General features: G+C 40.6%; 1 protein-coding gene and 1 long non-coding RNA gene across 8 annotated transcripts in view; one reads left to right on the top strand and one right to left on the bottom strand.

Annotated features, from left to right (window-relative positions):
• svep1 (sushi, von Willebrand factor type A, EGF and pentraxin domain containing 1) overlaps nt 1–20,210 on the bottom strand; it is a 103,388-nt gene that overhangs the window by 81,935 nt on the left and 1,243 nt on the right. For 2 of the 7 annotated variants that reach the window (XM_044183575.1, XM_044183576.1), the window contains exons 2-3: nt 19,902–19,991; nt 15,049–15,583 (exon numbers count right to left, since the gene is read on the bottom strand). In XM_044183575.1, coding sequence (XP_044039510.1) covers nt 15,049–15,583; nt 19,902–19,991 — 625 coding nt within the window. Of the gene's footprint in view, nt 1–15,048; nt 15,584–19,745; nt 19,789–19,901; nt 20,038–20,210 lie in introns of those variants that run through there. The other 5 variants (XM_044183581.1, XM_044183579.1, XM_044183580.1 and 2 more) reach the window with 5 other exon arrangements.
• Nucleotides 15,767–16,904, top strand: LOC122870020. Its single transcript, XR_006376476.1, has 2 exons — nt 15,767–15,891; nt 16,059–16,904. It is a non-coding gene; the product is annotated as an uncharacterized LOC122870020 (long non-coding RNA).

Here is a 20,210-nt window from a genome sequence, read left to right as displayed (position 1 = left end):
CATGTTTTTAATCAGATGGAAACCAGTGTGCTTAATGTTATACATGTATTGTATTAGGTTTAATAAACTGCTGCTATTGCTGCAAGCGAAGGCTAATACAGCAGATTCTATCAGATGCAGCTTTTTGGCCATGTTTTAAAAGAAAATATCCACCCCTCAAAACTTATATAATTACCATGCATCATCAATCTGCAATGTTCAGGAGTTATTCTGTGATTTAGTGGTGTGATTCATTTTCTGGTATACTCATTTCTTCTTCACTTAGTGATTTTGGGATGTTTTCCAGGAGGCCTTTAAGCAACCAAAAGGCCAGTGTGAAAAATATTGTTGCTTTCAAATTTAACCAGAAGTAGGTGGTGAGAGTGAAGTTTTCAGAATTTCGGTCTATTGAGGCTCTCTCTCTCTCTCCGCCTTTCCTCCAACGGATTGATCCCTATGGTTGGTCAGCATCAATACAGCAAAACATGATACTTATCGTTGATATTTTAGACAGCTGGAACATTTTCTTCCACTAAACTGTATTGTGACTGCGCTGGAAATGATCTACGTGACATAAAAATCCATTTTCAACAGAATTACTTTTAAGAGTGGAAGAAATCCCACGAGTTATGTAATATTTGTAACACTCATGAGATCATTACCTCACTACCCAAGCACAGAGCAGCCACAGCATCATCTCTAAAGCCAAGATTTGATTTTCAAATAAACAAAGGCCACACTGTGGTGGAGTGCGATGCTTTTCTTGACTCCAGACTGGCGCGTTGAAAGGGCTTATACGCAGGGAATGATTTGGGGACTGTCACTGGCTTAAAGCATCCATGAAAATGTATCCCATCTCATCCAGACTTAGCTCAGACCACACTATGGAGACAAGACGCAGCATTTTCCTTTGTTGCTGTACTTGCATTTCTTCCTCATGTTCCTCTCTTTCTGTCCTCCCTTTCTTTCTTCTCCTGAGGGGTTTATTTGTCTTGGCCCCAGCTGTAGGTGGAGATTTCCTCTAGTAGAGCAGGGAATTGGAGAGATGTCAGTGTTTGTAGTACAGATTCATGGAGAGGTTTCAATTTATTGATTCTCCTGTTTGTTCTGGATTCTGCCCTCGTTGGTAGGATAAATTATATAAGCCCTCATAACATCAAGAGGAAGCACAAGCTGAGAGGTCATTTAAAGAGGAGGATACATTTTGGGCGTCATTGCTCGGAGATCGTATGTGCGCAGCCTGAGTTGCCATGGATTTGTACAAAAGCTCTAAACCTCAACATAAATCAAGAGAAATGTTGAACATACTTGTTCTCCAAGAAAACTAAAACACCAATACAAATATCCTGTTGCTGGGAAACACCTGCATTTAGTGTTTGGATATCCTGAATTGAAATGGATTGTATTTGTATGCTTTTGTGTTCTCTGAAAATTAGTTGGGTGATCTGTATCGGGTCCTGGGGGACTGGTTTCTTGCCAACACACAGCATTTCAAACATGAACTGATTAAAGTTGAGGCAAGTGCATATTTTGTCTCTATATTTGGGTAACTACTTGGAATGGGGTTTCTTACTGAGGCTGAAAACACAACTAATAGCTCCAAAAACTAAAGTCTTGCACAATCAGACCTGGAGAATGTGGAAAAAACAAACAAAATCACATAAAAAGCTCACAAACAAAGACAACAGGATGTAGGCATATTTGTGGGTTCACATACATGTACCAATTACCTACTTATAGTCATTCACATAGAGACATACAGTCAGACAAACACATACAGACTCTCACTCACCAAAGAAAACAACCCAATGGAATATGGCACTCTCAAACTCTAACCTCAACATAGCAAGTGGTTTACTAATAGACCTACACGCCTTAGCCCATAAAAACATGTTATTTAGTTTGCCACTACTGGCTCTTTGAAATAGTTTTGGTTTCTTCAGGTGCCAATGTATGACGCTTTTGGTAAATCCTAATCTCAAGATGCCAAAGTAAATCCATATGCTTAAAGAATTTGTGTGATTTGTGTCTTTAATCACAAAGCTGTGGACTTACTTAATACTGTTCCTGTGAGCACGGAGCAGCATTTCAGAGGTATGTGATTGATTTGTAGCAACAAGATGAAAAGTTCAAGTACACTAATCAAATGCAGTTTACTCCTTTATTGAAAATGCATGTTTGTTATTGAACATTAGAGGCCAGCTGATACATATGAGATATTATGAGCCCATTTTAGCTGATAAATATTGCAGCACAGAAACAACAATAATTTTGTTGTCAGTACCTAGTTTGTCCACCAGAGAGCACTGACAAGTTTGTTTATATTAAACTGTAAAATCTCCCACTCACTACATATCGTCACAATTCTTTAAAACCAATTTAAAGGATCCTTTTCAAAAAGGTTTATGTTGAGAGTGAAAGTTAATTCTTGACCTCGGAAACAGCAGGTCCACAAGGTCCATTTAGTAGCTATTCTGCAGGTCAAGAATGAATTTTCAATCTCAATCTCTTTTGAGCCAACATGGATGCGAAGACTTGAAGTTGCTCAGAAAAATGTAAACATCTACATTTCTATCACAAGTGGGTAACCCCATCTGCTGAGGAAGAGCATGTCAACTTTCAAATATCAATATCGGATTCGGCCTCAAAAATCCTGTATCAGTTGAGCTCTTTTCAATACACAGAAAAAGTTTCATCAAAAAAATTTCTGCCAGACAACCTACTTTTAAAAGAACCATGGTTTCCACAGCACGGTGGCCTAGTGGAAACAAACTTTTTCCAGTGAGATCAAGAAACCACTGTTTTCTAATGATATCCATAGTTGATCATGGCATTTAAATGCAGGACACTAAAGCTGCTGACAGTCAGTTCCTGTCCTTGCTGACGCCTCCCGGACCTTTGACCCTGCCGACAGAGTATTAATCTTCAAAATCTCCTTACCATTTCTTTCTGAATCGTACATGTCACTTTGTACCTCTCCACCTCAACACTCCACCCCCTCGCCTTTCATTTATCACTTTCACACACTCACAAAAAGTTTCATAAGGCTGGTGTCAGCCACACCTATCAATCGCTGAGCAGTATTTTAAGTAAGAGGGAATCTGTGTATAGGTGTGTGCGTGTTTGTGCAAATACACACTTAGTGGAAAGAACAGAGTGTACGGTTAAGAGAGTGAGCAGTGATGTGTGTAGGAAAGTGTGTTCACAACCACGTGTGTGCATCTGACTGACCAGAGTGTAAAGCTGTAGATACTTTATTTTTGCATCCAACAGTGAAGCTAACTTTAAGCAATTTCTTGTAACGTCGCATAAACTAAAATGCAAATTAGATGCAATTAAACACGCTATGCAAAGTGTTAGGTAGGTGGCAATAACGCACCATTACGCTAACTGCTGATCACCTAATCATAAGACAAAGAAGTAATAACTCCATCAATGCATCATGTACCTTTTTCACAGCAGATAGGATGACATGTACAAGGAAGAGCACAGGTTCAATTAATAACTTTAATTTAAAATAGATCTGATGTTGTGGTCATTGACAATCTTTTTCTGCAATTAGAAAAACAACCATTCAGAGCTTTGTAGGTGGGATTAAGAATGGGAACATCATCGTCCTATACCAGAGCCACAATTTTGATTTTGAAATAAATGGTGACAAGCATGGATAAAATCAATGCAGCTCTCTTTAAACGACTCTTGAGGCATGACAGATACTGGTCGGGCACTACTGATTTGTTAAGGCAAAATAAGCAGAAAATTTTAAAGGTTTATTCAATTCTACTTTTTCCATATAGAGTAGGATCAAATTGTCTGTGCACAGAAGTACAGGGATGGAAGTGTGTATGAGAGAGTAAGTGTCTGTGTGTGTGTGCGATTCATGCCCAACCAGGGCTGAAGTGGTGAAATCCTTACCCTTATGAGCTAACAGCAGCTCCTGGAGACTCCCCACTTTGTAGATCTGATTTTTATGACAGGACCAGGACTTACACTCACCTCCCTGCAGTCATTATACTAAAAACCTCATCTCAGGGGAACAACTAACTGTAGAGGTAAGACGCAAATAATTACACAGTGACGGATGCGTAGGGCCAATGGAGAAAGGTGTCCGTCGAGGGGGTTTAGTGACATCTGTGTTTTACAGAGCCGGGAAGTGTAAAGATTGCCCTCTCCAGTCTCCTGTTCTTAGTTCCTTCCAATTTCCCATATTTCTAAATGGAGTGAAAAAAGGTGCAGAGGATAATTGTGACTTAAGTGTTGGAAATCGCAAGAGAATAATTTCTTTTGGGCCTGGGTTGTAAGACGAAGTGGTGTGTGGTAATTTCCCCTCTGGCAAAGTATCTGACTCCTGATGCATGGACCAGGAGAAACTTGGAGAACAAGAATGAGAAATACCTCTAGAAAAGAAACATTTGGTATTTCCTCTTCCTCGCTCACATTTTCACACATTCATCCATAGCGTAAATCCCACTTCCTCACGTACAGTGAAGACACTAAAAATCTCACATGATTCTGAGAAGTATCCACAACCGCAGAGCCATAGTCATTTCCACTGAGAATTTGGCTGAGTGATTGTCCCAGCGACGGGTTGTGGTGAGAAAGTGAAGGATCTGGGTGTGTTTTCAAACAAATAAACAGTTGTTTCTCTGGTTGAGATATACATGCAGAAAATGGCAGAAGAAACATGCAGACTCAGGATTAAAAATCAAAGAGTTGTGTTATTTATCCTTCGCGTGCATGTGCACACACGCCTGTAAACTTCTGATGCACCAATCTGATATACTGGATTGGTTATATTATACAGCTTTATAAACTTTTATAAAACTATGCCAGTAAAATTAGCAAAAGCCTACAAGGAATATTGGTGTATGAACTTCTGTATATAGGTGAGAAGTGATGTGTAGTTATAGCCTCATGCTACAGTACCTTAAACAAGATTGATCCAATCAGGTGTGGGGAATACAGAAACCAAATTGGATAAGTACCTGGACAATGCCCTAACTTTATGTATCAGAATCTGTATCAGAAGAAACAAAGTGGGATCAGTGCATTAATAAATTTGTATACACATGCATTACACACACACACACACTCCCTGTTGTTTCCACTGGCCTCAATCACCTAATTTTTATTCTCTAATTCTTTCTCTAACTGGAGTCGCTGGTTTTGGCTGGAGCAAAGCTCAGTTATTTGACCGCAGCAGCTTTAACCCAAGGCCAAGTGGGACACTCTCCGCAGCATCCAAACCAGCACATACTGTATACACTGACGTCTACTGAAAAACACTGCAGCATACCCTCGAGGCAGGAAAATTAGACAGATCACCTGGTGCTGAGGAAAACTGAGACAGCAAAAAGCAGACAGTGTGATTCAAACAGCAGTCGGAAAGACAGCGACTACAAACTCAGCAGCTTTTGCAGATCCCAAATACTTTATTAGCAATAACTGCAGTAATTTACAACCTTTCAGCAAAGTCTAGAATAACTGAACAATGACTGATTAGGGCTATTTTCACACAAACAGACAGACAGCAAAACTTTTCAAGCTGTCTAAATTTTCTACAAACACACAGATGACCCCTTCCAATAAAATCAGATTCAGATCCTCTCCATCCATTTAAAATCCATTCAAAGCCACCAACGGCTGCCAGCTCCTTCGGGATCTATCCAGAATGCATCAGTTTGTCTAAACATGGGGTTTTCAACACGTTACACAGGCTAATGAATGTACTGTATGTATATGTGTGTGTTCAAGTGCACTTCTCCAAATTGTATTCTATCCACCACCCAAAGACTAAATTGGTAAAAAATTAGGTGGTATTGTGTGAAACCTAATCGGACCAACTTGTTCTCCGAACCGTTCCCCCTGACAAATCAACACCGGGACTTTTCATGCAATGAAACTGATGTGAAACCTTAACTTGGGTCTTCCTAAATTTGTGTTGGACTCATGGTTGTTCCTGACGGAGTAAAACTGCTGATCTCCTATAAAATGATCTTAAGAAGATGAGGAAGGATAGAGAAGGCAGTTGGTAGAAGTAAAAAGGACGTAGCCTGGTCTTACATGGACTACTATAGTGAATACAGATGGGACCAGGATGCTTGGAGAGTTGTTGGAGGAAACCAGTGACCTTGGATTAGGCTACAAAAAAGTCTCTGCTCTGTCAAATTGTTTTGTTCCAAATGAGATATCCAGCATTTGGAAAATCTATTATGAAATGGTTCAGAACAAAAAGATTGAAACAAAATGTGGTGCTATTTTAGAGATTGTACATCACCTCTTGCTTGACTTAAGCTCTTGGTTGACGAAATGGCACATTAACAGAGATAATCTGCATTTCCAAGAACTTTTTAAATTACTTTCCTAATAGATAGGCTATGTCTAAAGATAAGAAAGATAAGTGACTGCAGCATTCCTAACTGCTGGGACTATTTCAAAGAGGTCTAGTTTTCTGACAGGTTGTACATATTTGGGCCACGTGAACTCAGATGACCTCTCAGCCTGCATATCTCTGCTCTACCTGGCTGTCTGTCACCACTTCTCCCCAGATATGTGACAGTCATGGAATTCAAAGGGGTCCTAAGTTATCAATACATGGTGACAGCTGCTGGAGAACAGAGGTATCAGTTGAAACACATCTGTTGACCATGTCTTCAGAAATACAATTGTTCTAGATGCTCTGTACAAATTTTTTTTTTTACAATCTGATGAAAAAACGGTCAAAAATATATTTAGGAAGCATTCATGCTTTGCATATCGACTGAAATTAGATCATGGTTGGGTTTTTTAAAATTTGATTTCTGTTTCTTTTCATCAGAGGTCAGTTACATCAGGCCAGCTTGCATGTTACGTTGTGTGTGTGCGTCTGTGTTTCCGTGAGATAATGGTGAATGAGGAGGCCTCAGGGTCCTTCTAGACGTTCAAAGGTCAGAAAGTAGGCCCCTGTTTCTGGAAAATATTCAGTATCCATTTCAGAGAGGAGGGCAGGGGTGAGCAGCGTGTGACGAGAGAAGCAACAGGAGTGCACAGGCCACCGTTAAGTAACAAAGGCAAATACTGCCTATACAATTAGACATAGTAAAATAGATTACTACTCGATTAATCAATTGTTTGGTCTACAAAAACTCTGAAAATTGTGAAAAATACCTGAAAAATCATTATTTCCCAGAGCCCAAGGTGACATCTTCAAATTGCTTGTTGTGTTTGACTAACAATCTTAAACCTAAGGCTATTTAATTTAATCATAAAAGACAAAGAAAAGCAGCAAATCTTCACATTTGGAACAGCTTGGAAAATTGTTTAAATCAAAATGTTTTGGCTTGAGTAGTCGAACTGAAGAAAAAAAAATCACTTCAAAGCCCACAGTTCTTCTCCTCCAAACCGAAGTATTAATGATGACAATACTGACAAAATACAGCTGTCAAAGCATTTTGTAAGAAAAATGCTCCAAAATACCTCAGTAGAGCATATTTGAGGTTGATGGACAAAGTTATGAAAGAGGAGAATAGAGAATATTTCTGTCAAAATGATTTAGTATGAAGAGGCCCAGAGGAACGGAACCTGAGACTAAAGCATTTCTTCCTCCTAAACCCAAAACATACACTCAGACACACACATACACACAGTCATGTTGAGTCTATTGTCTCGATCACCATGACAGTGTCTGAATAACTTTCCAACTACACCCTGAGCATACGTACCCAGTAAACTGTCTAAGTGTGTGTGTGTGCATTTTGAGTAAAAAAAGTAACTCCTATTTCAATATTATTTCAGGCCATGAGAGTAAAACATGTTATGGGCCACTGTTGAAGTCAGGAGTTATATTAAGATATCTGCTTACAACAAAATTACATTTGAAATATATCATCATCTATGTTTTGAAAACCTGACCAAAAAATATGGGACTCTCAGGTAGCATCTGCTTTCCAAAACCAATATACTATAATGAAGTCAAATCCTTTATATATTCAGTCATTATAAAACTACAACTTTAAGAAACAGTTAGAAGAACTAGAAATACAAGAAGCAAATGGAGTTTTGTGAGCCAGAAAGAAGAAACTAGTGGTTTCCAACCTGGAGTTCAGGATTCATGAGTCATGAGATAAATCTGTCACATGATTATTGGGATAGGAAAGAAACATATTCTGCTACACAACATTATGTTTACTTTTCAGACTTTTCTATAATTATTGGCTTTTCTTGTTGGATTATTTTATTCCTTCAGGCTTCTAAAATGATTCAGATTAACAACCGGAGTAGGAAAGACAGTAGACAGTAGAGTACCGTAAAACTTCAATTAATGGCCCAGATGCTTATTAATCACTGAACTCAACCTGCCTATATTTGGGACAGGCCTTTAATTCCATTCGCACAAAACTCTTGCTCAGCAAAGATGGGAAATACGGTAAATAATCGAGGAATAGACCGATATTCAGACTTTATGACCACTTCAAAAGGTAATAATAATAATAATTTTCCTTCTACTAAAGTGAATATCAGAAAAAGTACTGACAGAAATAGTACTGCTCTTCCCACCACTTGTCTTGTTTCGAGACAAAAAGTGATATGTGTTATTTTAAAGCCTCATTTTACTGTCCTGATTAATCGTTTCACAGATTTATGAGGCGCTATATACAGTAAAGGTAGTGACCCACATCCCACTGCAGACTCAGAAATTTAAAATCTGTTGTCTGGTGCCTGTGGACGTTCCTGTCTGGCCTCAGTCTTATCAGGGCTTTTCTGGCTGGTAGGTGAGGTGGCCTGTCTGCTCCATCCTTCTGTCTCATCCAACCCTGTCGGAGACCCTCTGATACTGCAGAGGAGGAAGAAGCAGACGGACTGAGGGGGAGGAAATGATTAAGGGTGAGATGGCGGGATGTGGCAGTTGCACAGACAGGAAACAGAGACTTTGCTTAATATCTTATCACTGCTGGGTCCAGCCTTGGGGACCGGATCAAAGAGGTGCACCTTGCTTTCATTTGTTGCAGTGGGAATTTGTTTGCGTCAGCTCTTTCACTGAAATTATAGTCGTCTTCCCTTTTTCTTTTGTGCAACAGTCATACTCTTGCTCCTATTTTAGGGATTTTTAAAGAGGAAATAAGTTTATTCTCTTGGTGAAAAAGTAGCTCCCCTTTCCTCTCCATGTTATCTCTCTAAAGTATCACTTCCCACATTCTTACAGTGAGAGTTTAGCTTGAATTTAGTGCTGGTGAGAATTCACTGGCTTAAAATTTGCCCTGTGACTCAGCCAAAAGAATAAAAAATGCTCCAGTGAGCAAATATGTTTTCTAGAAATGAAAAGGACCCTGAAAATCACCCAATGTAGACAAAATCTTCCAGCATTCAGGTGATGGATGGTGTTCATTTCCCACCTTAATTTGCTTCTCTCGACATCTCATTACCGGTTATTCAGAAATTCAGGCAAAGGCTCAGACTCCCAAACATTAACATCAAGTGTAAATGTGTGTGTGTGTGTGTGTGTGTCTGTGTGTGTGTGTGTGTATGTGTGTGTCTGTGTGTGTGCACTTCAGACAGGCCAAGAATGTAGAGGATCTCTACAGTACATCTTCACAGACCAAATATAAGCAACTTACACAAGCCTCATTTAATATAATAGACAATGTTTTGAAAAACAATATTTTGGCTGTAATGCGTCAAAGCTGACGACAGTGACGTTGTCTGACACTCTACGGTGGAAGTCTGTGGCTTTGGAGGAGAGCATGATGGAAAGGCATAAAAATGGGAGAAATGGGAGAAATGGCGTTGGCCCACTGGAATGAGACAGGGGCCTCACAAACCCATCCCTCAATATTTGATTCACTTATTGTGGTCTGGAAAAGCGCAATAAAGAAAAGCATCATCTAAAGTAGAGCTGTATGAAGTGTGATTGACAAGTGTTCTCCTTCTCTGAAACATCAACTATTTGTACACTTTACGGGACAAATGTGGGCTTTGATTCAAGTTTTCTAACTGGAAAAACATGGCGGAAATTTCTCCTAAACTATCCAGCAAAAGTGTTTCTGAATGATACGAGGTGAAAAGTAGAACTTGTAGTTGCATTATGCTTCATTTTATATCTACAATGACTATTAAAATTAAACTACTTGTTTACAAGGTTTGGAGGTCGGTGAGACAGTTTGAATTCAAAATGAAAACTAAACAGTAAAGTTTTCAGATTGGGCCAGCTTCCAACTGCTGGGCTCAATTCATTCTCAGTGGATGTCTGTAGGACTAAAATTGTGCAGAAAAAAACAAGTTTGTGAGATTTGGATTGAATTTACAAGTCTAGAGCTCTGTGTTGAGGACACAATGTCTCTAAATGCAAGCACATACATTCTCATGCACACACTTCAGTGTACAGTCTATAATATGACCTCTCTGAATTAAATGATGACAACCATGTAAAGACATGCAGATGGTCCAAAACTCTGTGTGTGTGAATTTGTGTGTGAATAATGAGCGTGAACTTGCGTTTTCCTGGTACGTTGGCACATTAGGAGTCATTGGAACTTTTCACTGAAGAAGCAGAGGAAAATAACCCACCTGCTAGTCCAACTTATACAGATTTCAGTCCCAGAAACACACTGGCTGAGCAGAAAGCTCCTTTTATTAAGTGACTAACGCCAGTAAACTACCCTAAAGACTGTTTTGACCCAGATTCAGACAGCCTAACCAAGAGTCAGGTAAAAACATTACTGTGAATAACCACCAGAACGAGCCACATTCTTTCTATCAATTCCTCGACCCAGGGCTTTTTCCCCTCTTTCTTCTACTTTTTTCCTGTTATTCTTCCATCTTTCTCCCACTCCTTTTCTCTCATCATCTCTCTTCACACGCTGCCCATCTGTCTGTGTCTTATGCAACTGTGAGGGCAGACTGACACAGTGAAGCTGCCAAGTCCAGTTTACTGCTCATGTTTCTTTGCCAAAGCCGGGCCTGCCTGCAGAGAGCAAGAGGGGGTTTTATCTGACAACACATGGCAACCCAGAGGCGAATCTTCAGGATGAAGACAAATGATAAGACAAAAAACAAGGGATGGTGGGGTTATTACAGTACAGATACAGTCATTTCTCTCCCTGTATTTTTATAGCTGACACTTGTATCCAAAGCAAGCTATAATAAACGCAACAATGGAAAAAGCCATAATTCCTGGATCAACAAGATTACTAGCAACCAATAGAATAAAATGAAAGGCTTTGAGCCATATTGCCTTGAAGATATTTGGTCATGTAAAAGGCAAATGCATGGAAAATGAATAAAATGAGAGCTAAAAAGAGCAGGAAAATGGATTGACTTTTTCAGGCCAATTACAGTAAGTAGAGAGGAAAGGAATATCATTCAGTTTGGAGAAGGTGATGCGAACTACTTCTGTCTCAGGTACAGTACAGTAGTTATTCCTCAGGGGCCTGAATAGGTTTACTGAAAGTCAATCAGCTCCTTTGTATGGCAGTCATGAAAGTGCTGGAAAACTACAATGTGGTGAGTGATCTCATCAGCTACCAGGTTATCATGTCTGACACGAGGTTGAGGAGAGACAGATCCACTGTAAATCAATAATAAACTCATAATGTATGACTTTTACCCTCATCTACATTATTTCAAACACACAGACACAGAATGATGTGCTGGTTTAGATCAGATAAGTAAAGAGAGAGAAGGGTCGGGTATTGAACCTTGGAGTGTTGAATTCGTTTCTGCACTGTATTGGCACAGACCTTGAAAAATTTGATGTCCAACCCTCTGCATGTTCCTAACAAAGTGCTTGACAGATCGTCCAACAGTGTCTGAAACCCCCTTGACATGTGAAATCTAGGGGGCTGCGTCCGACAATTTTTGGTACTTTCCGAAACCAATAATCCAACTCTTTACGCAGCGATTGGCCGGGTATGCGGGGGTGCGAAAAGTATGCAGGATTTGAACTTCTCCCTCAAGCTCTCTTTTGTCATTCTTCCATTGCATTTCGTGTGTACACTTGAGTGCAGAACCATGAATGCCTTCAAGGAAAGCCTGTCCGAAACTGTGCGCCCTTATCCCAATTTCTACAATTAATTGCATTTCACTGCTTTCTATGACAAGTTTTCAGCTTGCCATGCCTTAGAGTTCACAACAGATATAAACACGTTTCCTTTAACTGTGATCGGACACATCGTATAACCTAGTTTGTTGAAGTATATGACATCATAAGAAAGAGGTAGAGAATGGTGAAGTGACTTATTTGGCTATAACCAGTCTATCTTACCACATTTTGCTCACTATACAGATATAAACACTGCTTACTCGTTAGTATATATTTACATATTTACTGTATATATTAGTTTAACACTAACTACAATATTTGCCTAAACTAAGTGGAAAAAAAAATCTGAAACTCCTGAATCAGAAATCATTTGGAACCTATATAAATTGATGCTTTAGACCTAATGTATGATGTATTAGGTGAAAAGAGAGACAGCAGAAAGACAGAGAGAGACAGCAGAGAGACAAAGATGAAGAGCGCTGGAGGAGAGCCCTGCCTCTACATGCACGGCTGGTGGAAAAATGTCTCTCTTAATGGATCCCAGCTTTCTGCAGCACTTAGAACAGCCAAGACCAGCCAAGGGAATAAAATATGGCATTATTATTATTATTATACTGCAATTATCAATTATCCTCTCTCTCTTACTTTCACTGTCTCTCTTTCTTTCTAACACACGTTCACACACATCACATAGACTTACATACAGATGCGCCTACACCCGTAATTTTCCCTTGAAGCTTTAGATGGATACATAGGAGCACTAACACAGCGAGGCACGTGTACGGGCAAAAGCACAAAATTACATGCAGTCACACACACAATGCAAAATTCCCAATTCAACACACTCACACACTGAGACTGTTGCCCTACAGTTCAGTCGGTACACGATGACAGGCGGATATGCGCCTTGTAGATTAGTGTTAGCAGACCCATCCTTTATGCAGCTAATGGAAAGAGACAACAAATTCTCCTTTTTTCTCTTTCCAGTCAGATTCAGACGGACGATAAAATAACCCAGAGATCAGGCAATAAATCACAGACGGCCTAGTTTTTTTTTTTTAACATCACTTCCTCAATCATGTGAAGACACAGTAAACATCAGACTGAATCTATCAGGTGTAGGGCAGTTTCTGGAGTACCGGTTGATCTGCTGCGTCTCGGTCTGTATCTGCTAGGCTCATCTATCTTTCCAAAAAATCTCAGTTCTGTGTAGGCTGCACGCAGCTCTCCCATTACTCATGCATGGCTCAGGTCGGTATACAGACTCTCACCATGCATTTGCCATACTGGAAAAAATACAGGAATGTGTGTTGGCTATGTTAAGTGAATAACATAATTCAATTTAATCTTTTACTTTAATCAGATTTTGAATCAATAACAATGTTTGGAGGTGAACTTAACAGGCCTGACAGCAGTACACCCTGCTTTTTTTCTAAAGCCAACTTTAGCAGATTTAGACTACTACATCTCTTGATAAATCACCCAAAACATTCTGAGTGTTTGTGAATAATGATAAGGCACTAAAGTTCCCCCAGAAAGCCTTTTCATGGTATTGTTGTGGTCTTTAGCAGCTGGGATGCAGCCAGCGGTCTCCTTATCAGCACTTAACTAAGGAAGGCGAGCTGAAAACCTGTCCTGAGGGCCAGGCTTTCAGCGCTAAGCCGGAGGATACGGTCCAAGGCTATTAGCTTTAAACAGGGATGGATTGAAAGGTAAACCTGCCAAAACTCAGCTTACCTACCCTTTTTGTCTGTAAAACTAGGCAGATTTTTTTATGATCTATAGTGCATTCATAGAAAGTTATATAGATCTTAAGGTGATCATTCACTGAATATTTATTGTTAAAACTGATGGTTTGCCTTATGATGATCACTGACTGGATGTAGTCTTTGTCACAACAACCTTTTTATTCAACACTACATCGCTGACTTTAAGCAGTTGATGCTGCAGATAGTCAGCAACAAGCTTAGCTATTTGGACAACCATTAGCTGTTTCATCACATGATTGTACCCGTGTCAAAGAGGAAGTAGAAAGTAGCTTAGTAACAGTATTTCTTAACAAGTTTGCAGACCCCAAAAACTCCTGAATCTTCTCCTGTGTGTAGTTAAAATAACACTCAGTGCCTCACAAAGCTCCTAAGTGAAGGCAGATCTGAGGCATGAGCTGAGGTGTGTGTGTTTATACATGACCAGCCTCTATACCACCAACACAGCTTTTACAGCTGGCCTGTTTGGACTTCAGGGATGAACTGTGCCATATGTCCTTGATGCGTTTGTGTTTGAGTGTGTGTGTGTGTGTGTGTGCGCGCGCGGCTGGGTGTCATGCAGCTCAAATCAACAAACCATAAACAAGCTAACATTTTGACCCCTTTCAATCCCACATAACCCCCAAATGCCTGCCTCTGCAACAAATTCACCCTTACCACCTGTAATGCTTCTGTTTAAGAGCCCAAACTCTGAGAAATAATGAAATTGGGTAAAAGGAGTATTGGACAAAACCTTATCAGTAACATTGAAGCAATTCATATTCGCCCAGAAAGCTCCATCTAAGACACACTGCCCACACCTCACAGACCAACTATAAATTCTTAACTTGACTTGTGTCTTGCTATTTGTTCCACTTTTCCATACAAATTTCAGTGTTCAGTGTTGAATGCACAGTTCATTTTGTGCATGCGTGGGTTGCTAAGTGCATGCATCTGTGTGTCTGTGCATGCATGTGCTCGCTCTTAATGGTATTTTTATCACTGGAAACTCCTGAACAATTAGCTGGCAAGCGGCTTCCCCTCACTATCTGCTGGTGTGTAATTTAGAGGAAGCAGGAGCAGCAACAGCAAGGGTGCTCAGGGCCTCATTATTAACATCCATACTAAGCCACAATCACTCCCTGCACACACAGCAGACTGACTGACAAGCTCAGGTTCATTATTAGGATGCAAAGAAAATGAGAAAGTGAGAAAAATTAAAGAAAATAAAATAAAAAAATAAAAAGGCACAGACTGACACACATGCCTCACTGAAATTAATGTTCAATTTATTTTGGTCTGACTCACCGCTGCCCTCTGGAAGGCTCCTTTCGTGTAGGTGCCCCCTCCTCTGTAGTTGATGGCCGGGATCTCCTGGTTGAACAGGGAACACTTGTGCTGGTGGGACTTAGGCGCTGAGATGTGGTCCACCCTCGTCACTACATTGGTCTTGGATGAGAAGGTGACCAGCGCCACCCGTGTGTCCTCCGGCGCAACAGGAAAGTCGGACAGCATCTTGCGTACGAACCTCAGCTCGCTCAGGAAGTTATTGGCCCCCACACTGGATGACTCGTCCACCAGGAAGACCAGGTCCAAGCAGGAGCTTTTCTCACGTAGCTCACGGACATTTCGCTTGAACGCCTGGCCGAGGCGCTCCACTTTGCTCTCTGCACTCTCTGACAGGTTGCCGGCTGACAAGGTGGGGGTTAGGGGTGACATCTGCCTGGACCGGCGGGACTGCAGCTTGGGTTGGGATTGCTGGGCAGCTGGCCAGGCTGTGGTCCATACATCCAGGATGCACAAGACCAAAAGGCAAGAAGTCCATGATGGTGTTAAAGAGTACCTTTGAGAAAACATAGTGACAGTCAGCACAACACCTGTACTGAAGGTGGACTTTGTAGAGTAACAATACAACGTGGATCCTGTTTTCAAGAGGAATTCAGTGAAGATAAATGTGTCCTATGCTTGCGTCAGCATCCAGGATAGCAGACAGCAACAGTTCAGTGCAGAGTTCCTCAAAAGCATTGCTGGATGAAGATAAGGATTCTTCTCTTTTCATTCAAAATGTACCTCTGTCCATCAGCCTCTTTCTCTCTCCAGTGGAAGAAAACTCCGGTCACGCCTGAAAAAATGTTTAGGCTTGCTCGCAAGGTATGTGCCTGCCTGTCCTTTCTACAAAAATAAATCAGTATATCTGGCTTTTTCCTTGCTTTTTGTACAGTCTGTATGTGTAAATGTATTGTTTAAAGCTTGGTAAGAGTCTGTATAAATCTGTATGTCCTTTCTCTCTCCTTCTTCCTGCCTCTTCTGTCTGTTAGTCAATCTTTTAGTCTGTGCATCAGATCCAAAAACCCCTCAAGCCTCTTCAGTCCTCTTCAGTCCCAGTGCGCTGCCCCTCAGGCTCCTGTTTGCCTATGTGACGCTCCTGCCTGCACCGTCGGCCAAGCTCCGAATGCTTGTTCCCCTCTTCTCCCCAAATCATTTTAAAAAACCCACAGAAGAGGAGGAGGGAGAAAAAAAGTTGAGAGACAGAGAGAGGCTGAGGGGAAAAAAGGGGGCAGTCCAGTCGTGGCCGTGAAGTCATTTTTTTCCCCTTCATCTCTCCTCCTCCTTTTCTCTCACCTCCCCCTCTCTCCCTATCTCTCTCTGTGTCTCCCCCCTCCTTCTCTCTCTCTCCCTGTATCTGTCTATCTCTCTCGTCCTGATAGTGGAGTGAGGCTCAATGTCAGTGCAGCGCCTTGCCTGTCAACTTGTCAACATTCCCCCCCAAAAAAATCAGCAACAGGCGCTGTGATCAACTCCATATGTCCACACATGCACATACACCGTGCACACAAGGTAACATCAGAATGAGATCAAACAAAGTGAGAATGAAAGGTGGGATAAAGGGGAGGAGAGGACAAAAAGATAAGTCAGATTAAAAACTCAGACAAGATTTAAGAAGTAATATCAGACAGATGCAGAGTTTGGCAGGAGGAAGGACTGAAACCTCGATCTGTACTTCAGAGTTAGAAAGCAGTTAAGTCTGCTGTGGATATGTGCTTTGTCAAATCATCACTCTTTTAGTAGCTATCATTTCCTCTCCCTCCTCCCCTCTCTTTCTCTCTGTGTCTTGTTCAAGAAATAAAAAAAGAGGAGGGAAGAACTGCCCTTCTCACTCTTTGGATTTGTCTATTTCTTCCTGCACCACAGGGATTCACACACACTCTTTCACTGTGCTGTTTTTCTACATCTCTTCGGTCTCTTATAGCCTCTCCCTCTTTCTTCTTCTCTCTCTGCTGTCGTGTTTTCCTTCAGTGATTTTATCTGTAACCAAAACAAAGGCAGCCGGTGTTACTGAGGCACACTGCGTCTATTAAACCAAAGGCCTGAGATTTACAGCAAAGAGCTGGCTTCACAAGGAGCTACAGAGGCTCATGAAGAAGAACGAGTAACATTATTCAAAGAGAGATAGAAACAGGACAAAGAACAGAAAATATAGAAATGAGGGAGATCAAGCAAAGTAGAAAATGAGAGAAAGGAGGAGAGAAATACACTACATGCCAAAAGTATGAGGACATCCAAACGTTACAACTGTGTGTGAGTGAAGAACATCTCATTCCAAAATCATGAGCATTAATCTGCTGCTATAACTGCCTCCATCATTCAGGGAAGGCTTTCCACAAGATTTGGGAACCTGGTTGAAGGGATTTGCTCCCATTCAGCCATAAGAGCATTAGTGATGTTGGGCACCTAGCTAGGGCTCGCAGTCAGCGTTCAAATTCATCCGAAAGGTGTTGGCTTGGGCTGAGGTCAGGCCTCTGTGCAGGCCAGTCACGTTCTTCAACACTAAACTCAGAAAACCGTTTCTTTATGGACCTCGCTTCGGGCAATGTCGTGCTGAAAAAGGAAAGCTGCCACAAAGTTTGAAGCGCACTATTGTATAAAAATGCAACTAACGATTATTTTCATTATCGATTAGTCTGCCAATTATTTTCTTGATTACACATTTCGTCTATGAAATGTCAGAAAATAGTGAACAATGTCCATCAAAAATAACCCATCCCAGATTTGATGTCTTCAAATGTCTTGTTTTGTCCAACAAACAGTCCAAAACCCAAAGAAATTCAATTTACAATCACATAAGAGAGAGAAGTGAGTAGCTGGAATAAATGAATATTTGGCATTTTTGCTTGAAATGTGACTTAAATGACTAATTGATTATCAAAATAATTGCAGATCAATTTTCTGACGATCAACTATGCGATTAATCGACTAATTGTTTCAGAACTAAGAGGTCTGGCCCAAACCACGAAAAACTGCCACAGACCCAAACGACAAAAAGGTATGTGAACAGGGATGTCTACATACTTTTGGCCATATAGTGTATAGAAACAAAACAGATAAGACAGAAACAATAACAAAGCAGAAAGTTGACAGAGAGTGTGTGTGTGTGTGTTTCCACCAGAGTAGTCCAGTGCAGTCAGTCTTGTACTATTAGCCACAATGAGACACAGCTCAGGCACACAGAGTGTTTATTAGGCTGTATAAGCCAGGCTTTCATTTAACGGCACTGGAAACTTCTGCACCGTAGAGGTGGGAATAGAAAGTAGCGTCATACTGGCCAGATATACTGACTGAGACACAAACACAGACATATAGAGACTAAAACACACACACACACACACACACACACACACACACTGACCCAGATCTACACACAGATGCAGAGAGAGACACAAACACTCACATATGCTGAAAGGGGGATGAGCACAGCTGTGACTTCCTGCTTTTTGGCACTGGAGACCCCTCAGACAGGGGGGTGGTGGATGGAGAGGAGGCTTGTGAATGTGTGTGTGTGTTGATGGGGGGTTGTGTGCTGGTCACACTGAATATTTACGAAAAATCTGTGAGAGAATATGGCCTATATGTACTGTACAAGGCTTCTGAGAAGATATCTGCACATTTGAGAGTAGGTTTAATTACTTTAATGATATTTTTAATCTACAGATAAAAAAAATAAAATTTCCATGACAAAATAAAGGTCAGGCTTTCTTATCTTTCCTTAAACTCTTAAGTCATAAAACAGAAACACTTCCTTTTACTTATTCAGGATTAAAATGTGCAGCTAGGCAAAACAAGGCGTGCAGCCCACCTATTTAGAAGAGTCTAAACCATTTAAAATCCAAATAAAGCAGTGGGATTTCTCATTGTTGAGAGATGTAGAATTAAACAAAATACAAAAAGACAGAACAAATAAGCAGACATATACTCATTCATTCTGCCGCAGATCAAATTTAATGTGTGCCTTTCTTAAAGACAATTTAAGGCTCTTTTTTTAGACCTGGACTTTCAAAAACAAAAATTAAGACTGGATCTGTGGAAAGCATGTGGACACAGGAAGAAGGATGTGTGCAAAGTTTCACATGCTATGATTGTAAATGTCAACACAAACACACAAACATAAGAGTGCAAGTCACAGTATTTGAGACTAGTTTTTCCTGTGGTTAGCACTCTGAGGATGCTTGGTCACACACACACACACACGCTTGGACAAAAATATTATCTGGCCACTGGCAAACTGGCTAAAATGCTTGATCCACTTCATAGTCTAGCAAGATGTCGCACAACTCTGGAGTCTACTTTTTTGTAACGGAAATTGTATTTTTATCTGGGAGGTATTAAAAAGTCTATAAAAGTCATTAAATTTGTGCTCAAAAAGTGTGCAGATACCTTTGCAACATACCACAGAGGCCCAAAAACAGTTGGTGAATAAAGAATGGTGTACTGGAGAAGAGTTCTGCGACATGTTTTAATTTTGACGGTTTATAATTGAAGCTCAAACAGGTCTGCGTTTAGTTAGAAATCGCCACTTCATAGTAGTAAAAGAAAAGATGTGTAGATTGTCCAATAAAGGAATAACACCGTAATCATAAGTTAATTTTTAACATGAGACACGTTAGCACACACACGTTCTTGCAAGAATAGGCCGTCAGACACTGAACCTCAGCTGTGAGGACACTTACTTCTGCTTTCTGACACACTCTACTTCTTCTCTTTCTTCGTCCTCTGTGAAAGCAACAAAGACTCAGAGGTCAAGGATTGTACGATACCAATGGATGTCAAGTGAGAACCTCTTTATTCCCTCACTCTGTCTCATTCACACACACCTGTTCTCTCACCTGTCTGTAGTCACCTGACAGCAGGCTGGAGCAGCAGATACAGTAGCTACAGGTGACAACACATTCCTCGTATTTCTTGGCATTTCTGGCCTAAAGGATGAAGTACATATCTCAGCGGGAGGACGACTTTTCCAAAACATTCCTTCACTGCTCAGTTTGATCTAAAATCAGGTTAAATATTGTTCTTTGTGAGACTTTGAACTGGATACACACATCAGGCTCTCTGCATCCAGTGGATTTAAAGTAAATGTGGACTTTGATATGAGTATTATGTTGAGTTTATTGATGTGCTTATTTGAGAGTTTGTAA

Source organism: Siniperca chuatsi, linkage group LG22 (genome assembly GCF_020085105.1).
Source record: "Siniperca chuatsi isolate FFG_IHB_CAS linkage group LG22, ASM2008510v1, whole genome shotgun sequence".
NCBI lineage: Eukaryota > Metazoa > Chordata > Actinopteri > Centrarchiformes > Sinipercidae > Siniperca > Siniperca chuatsi.
This window is presented reverse-complemented; position numbering and strand designations above follow the sequence as displayed.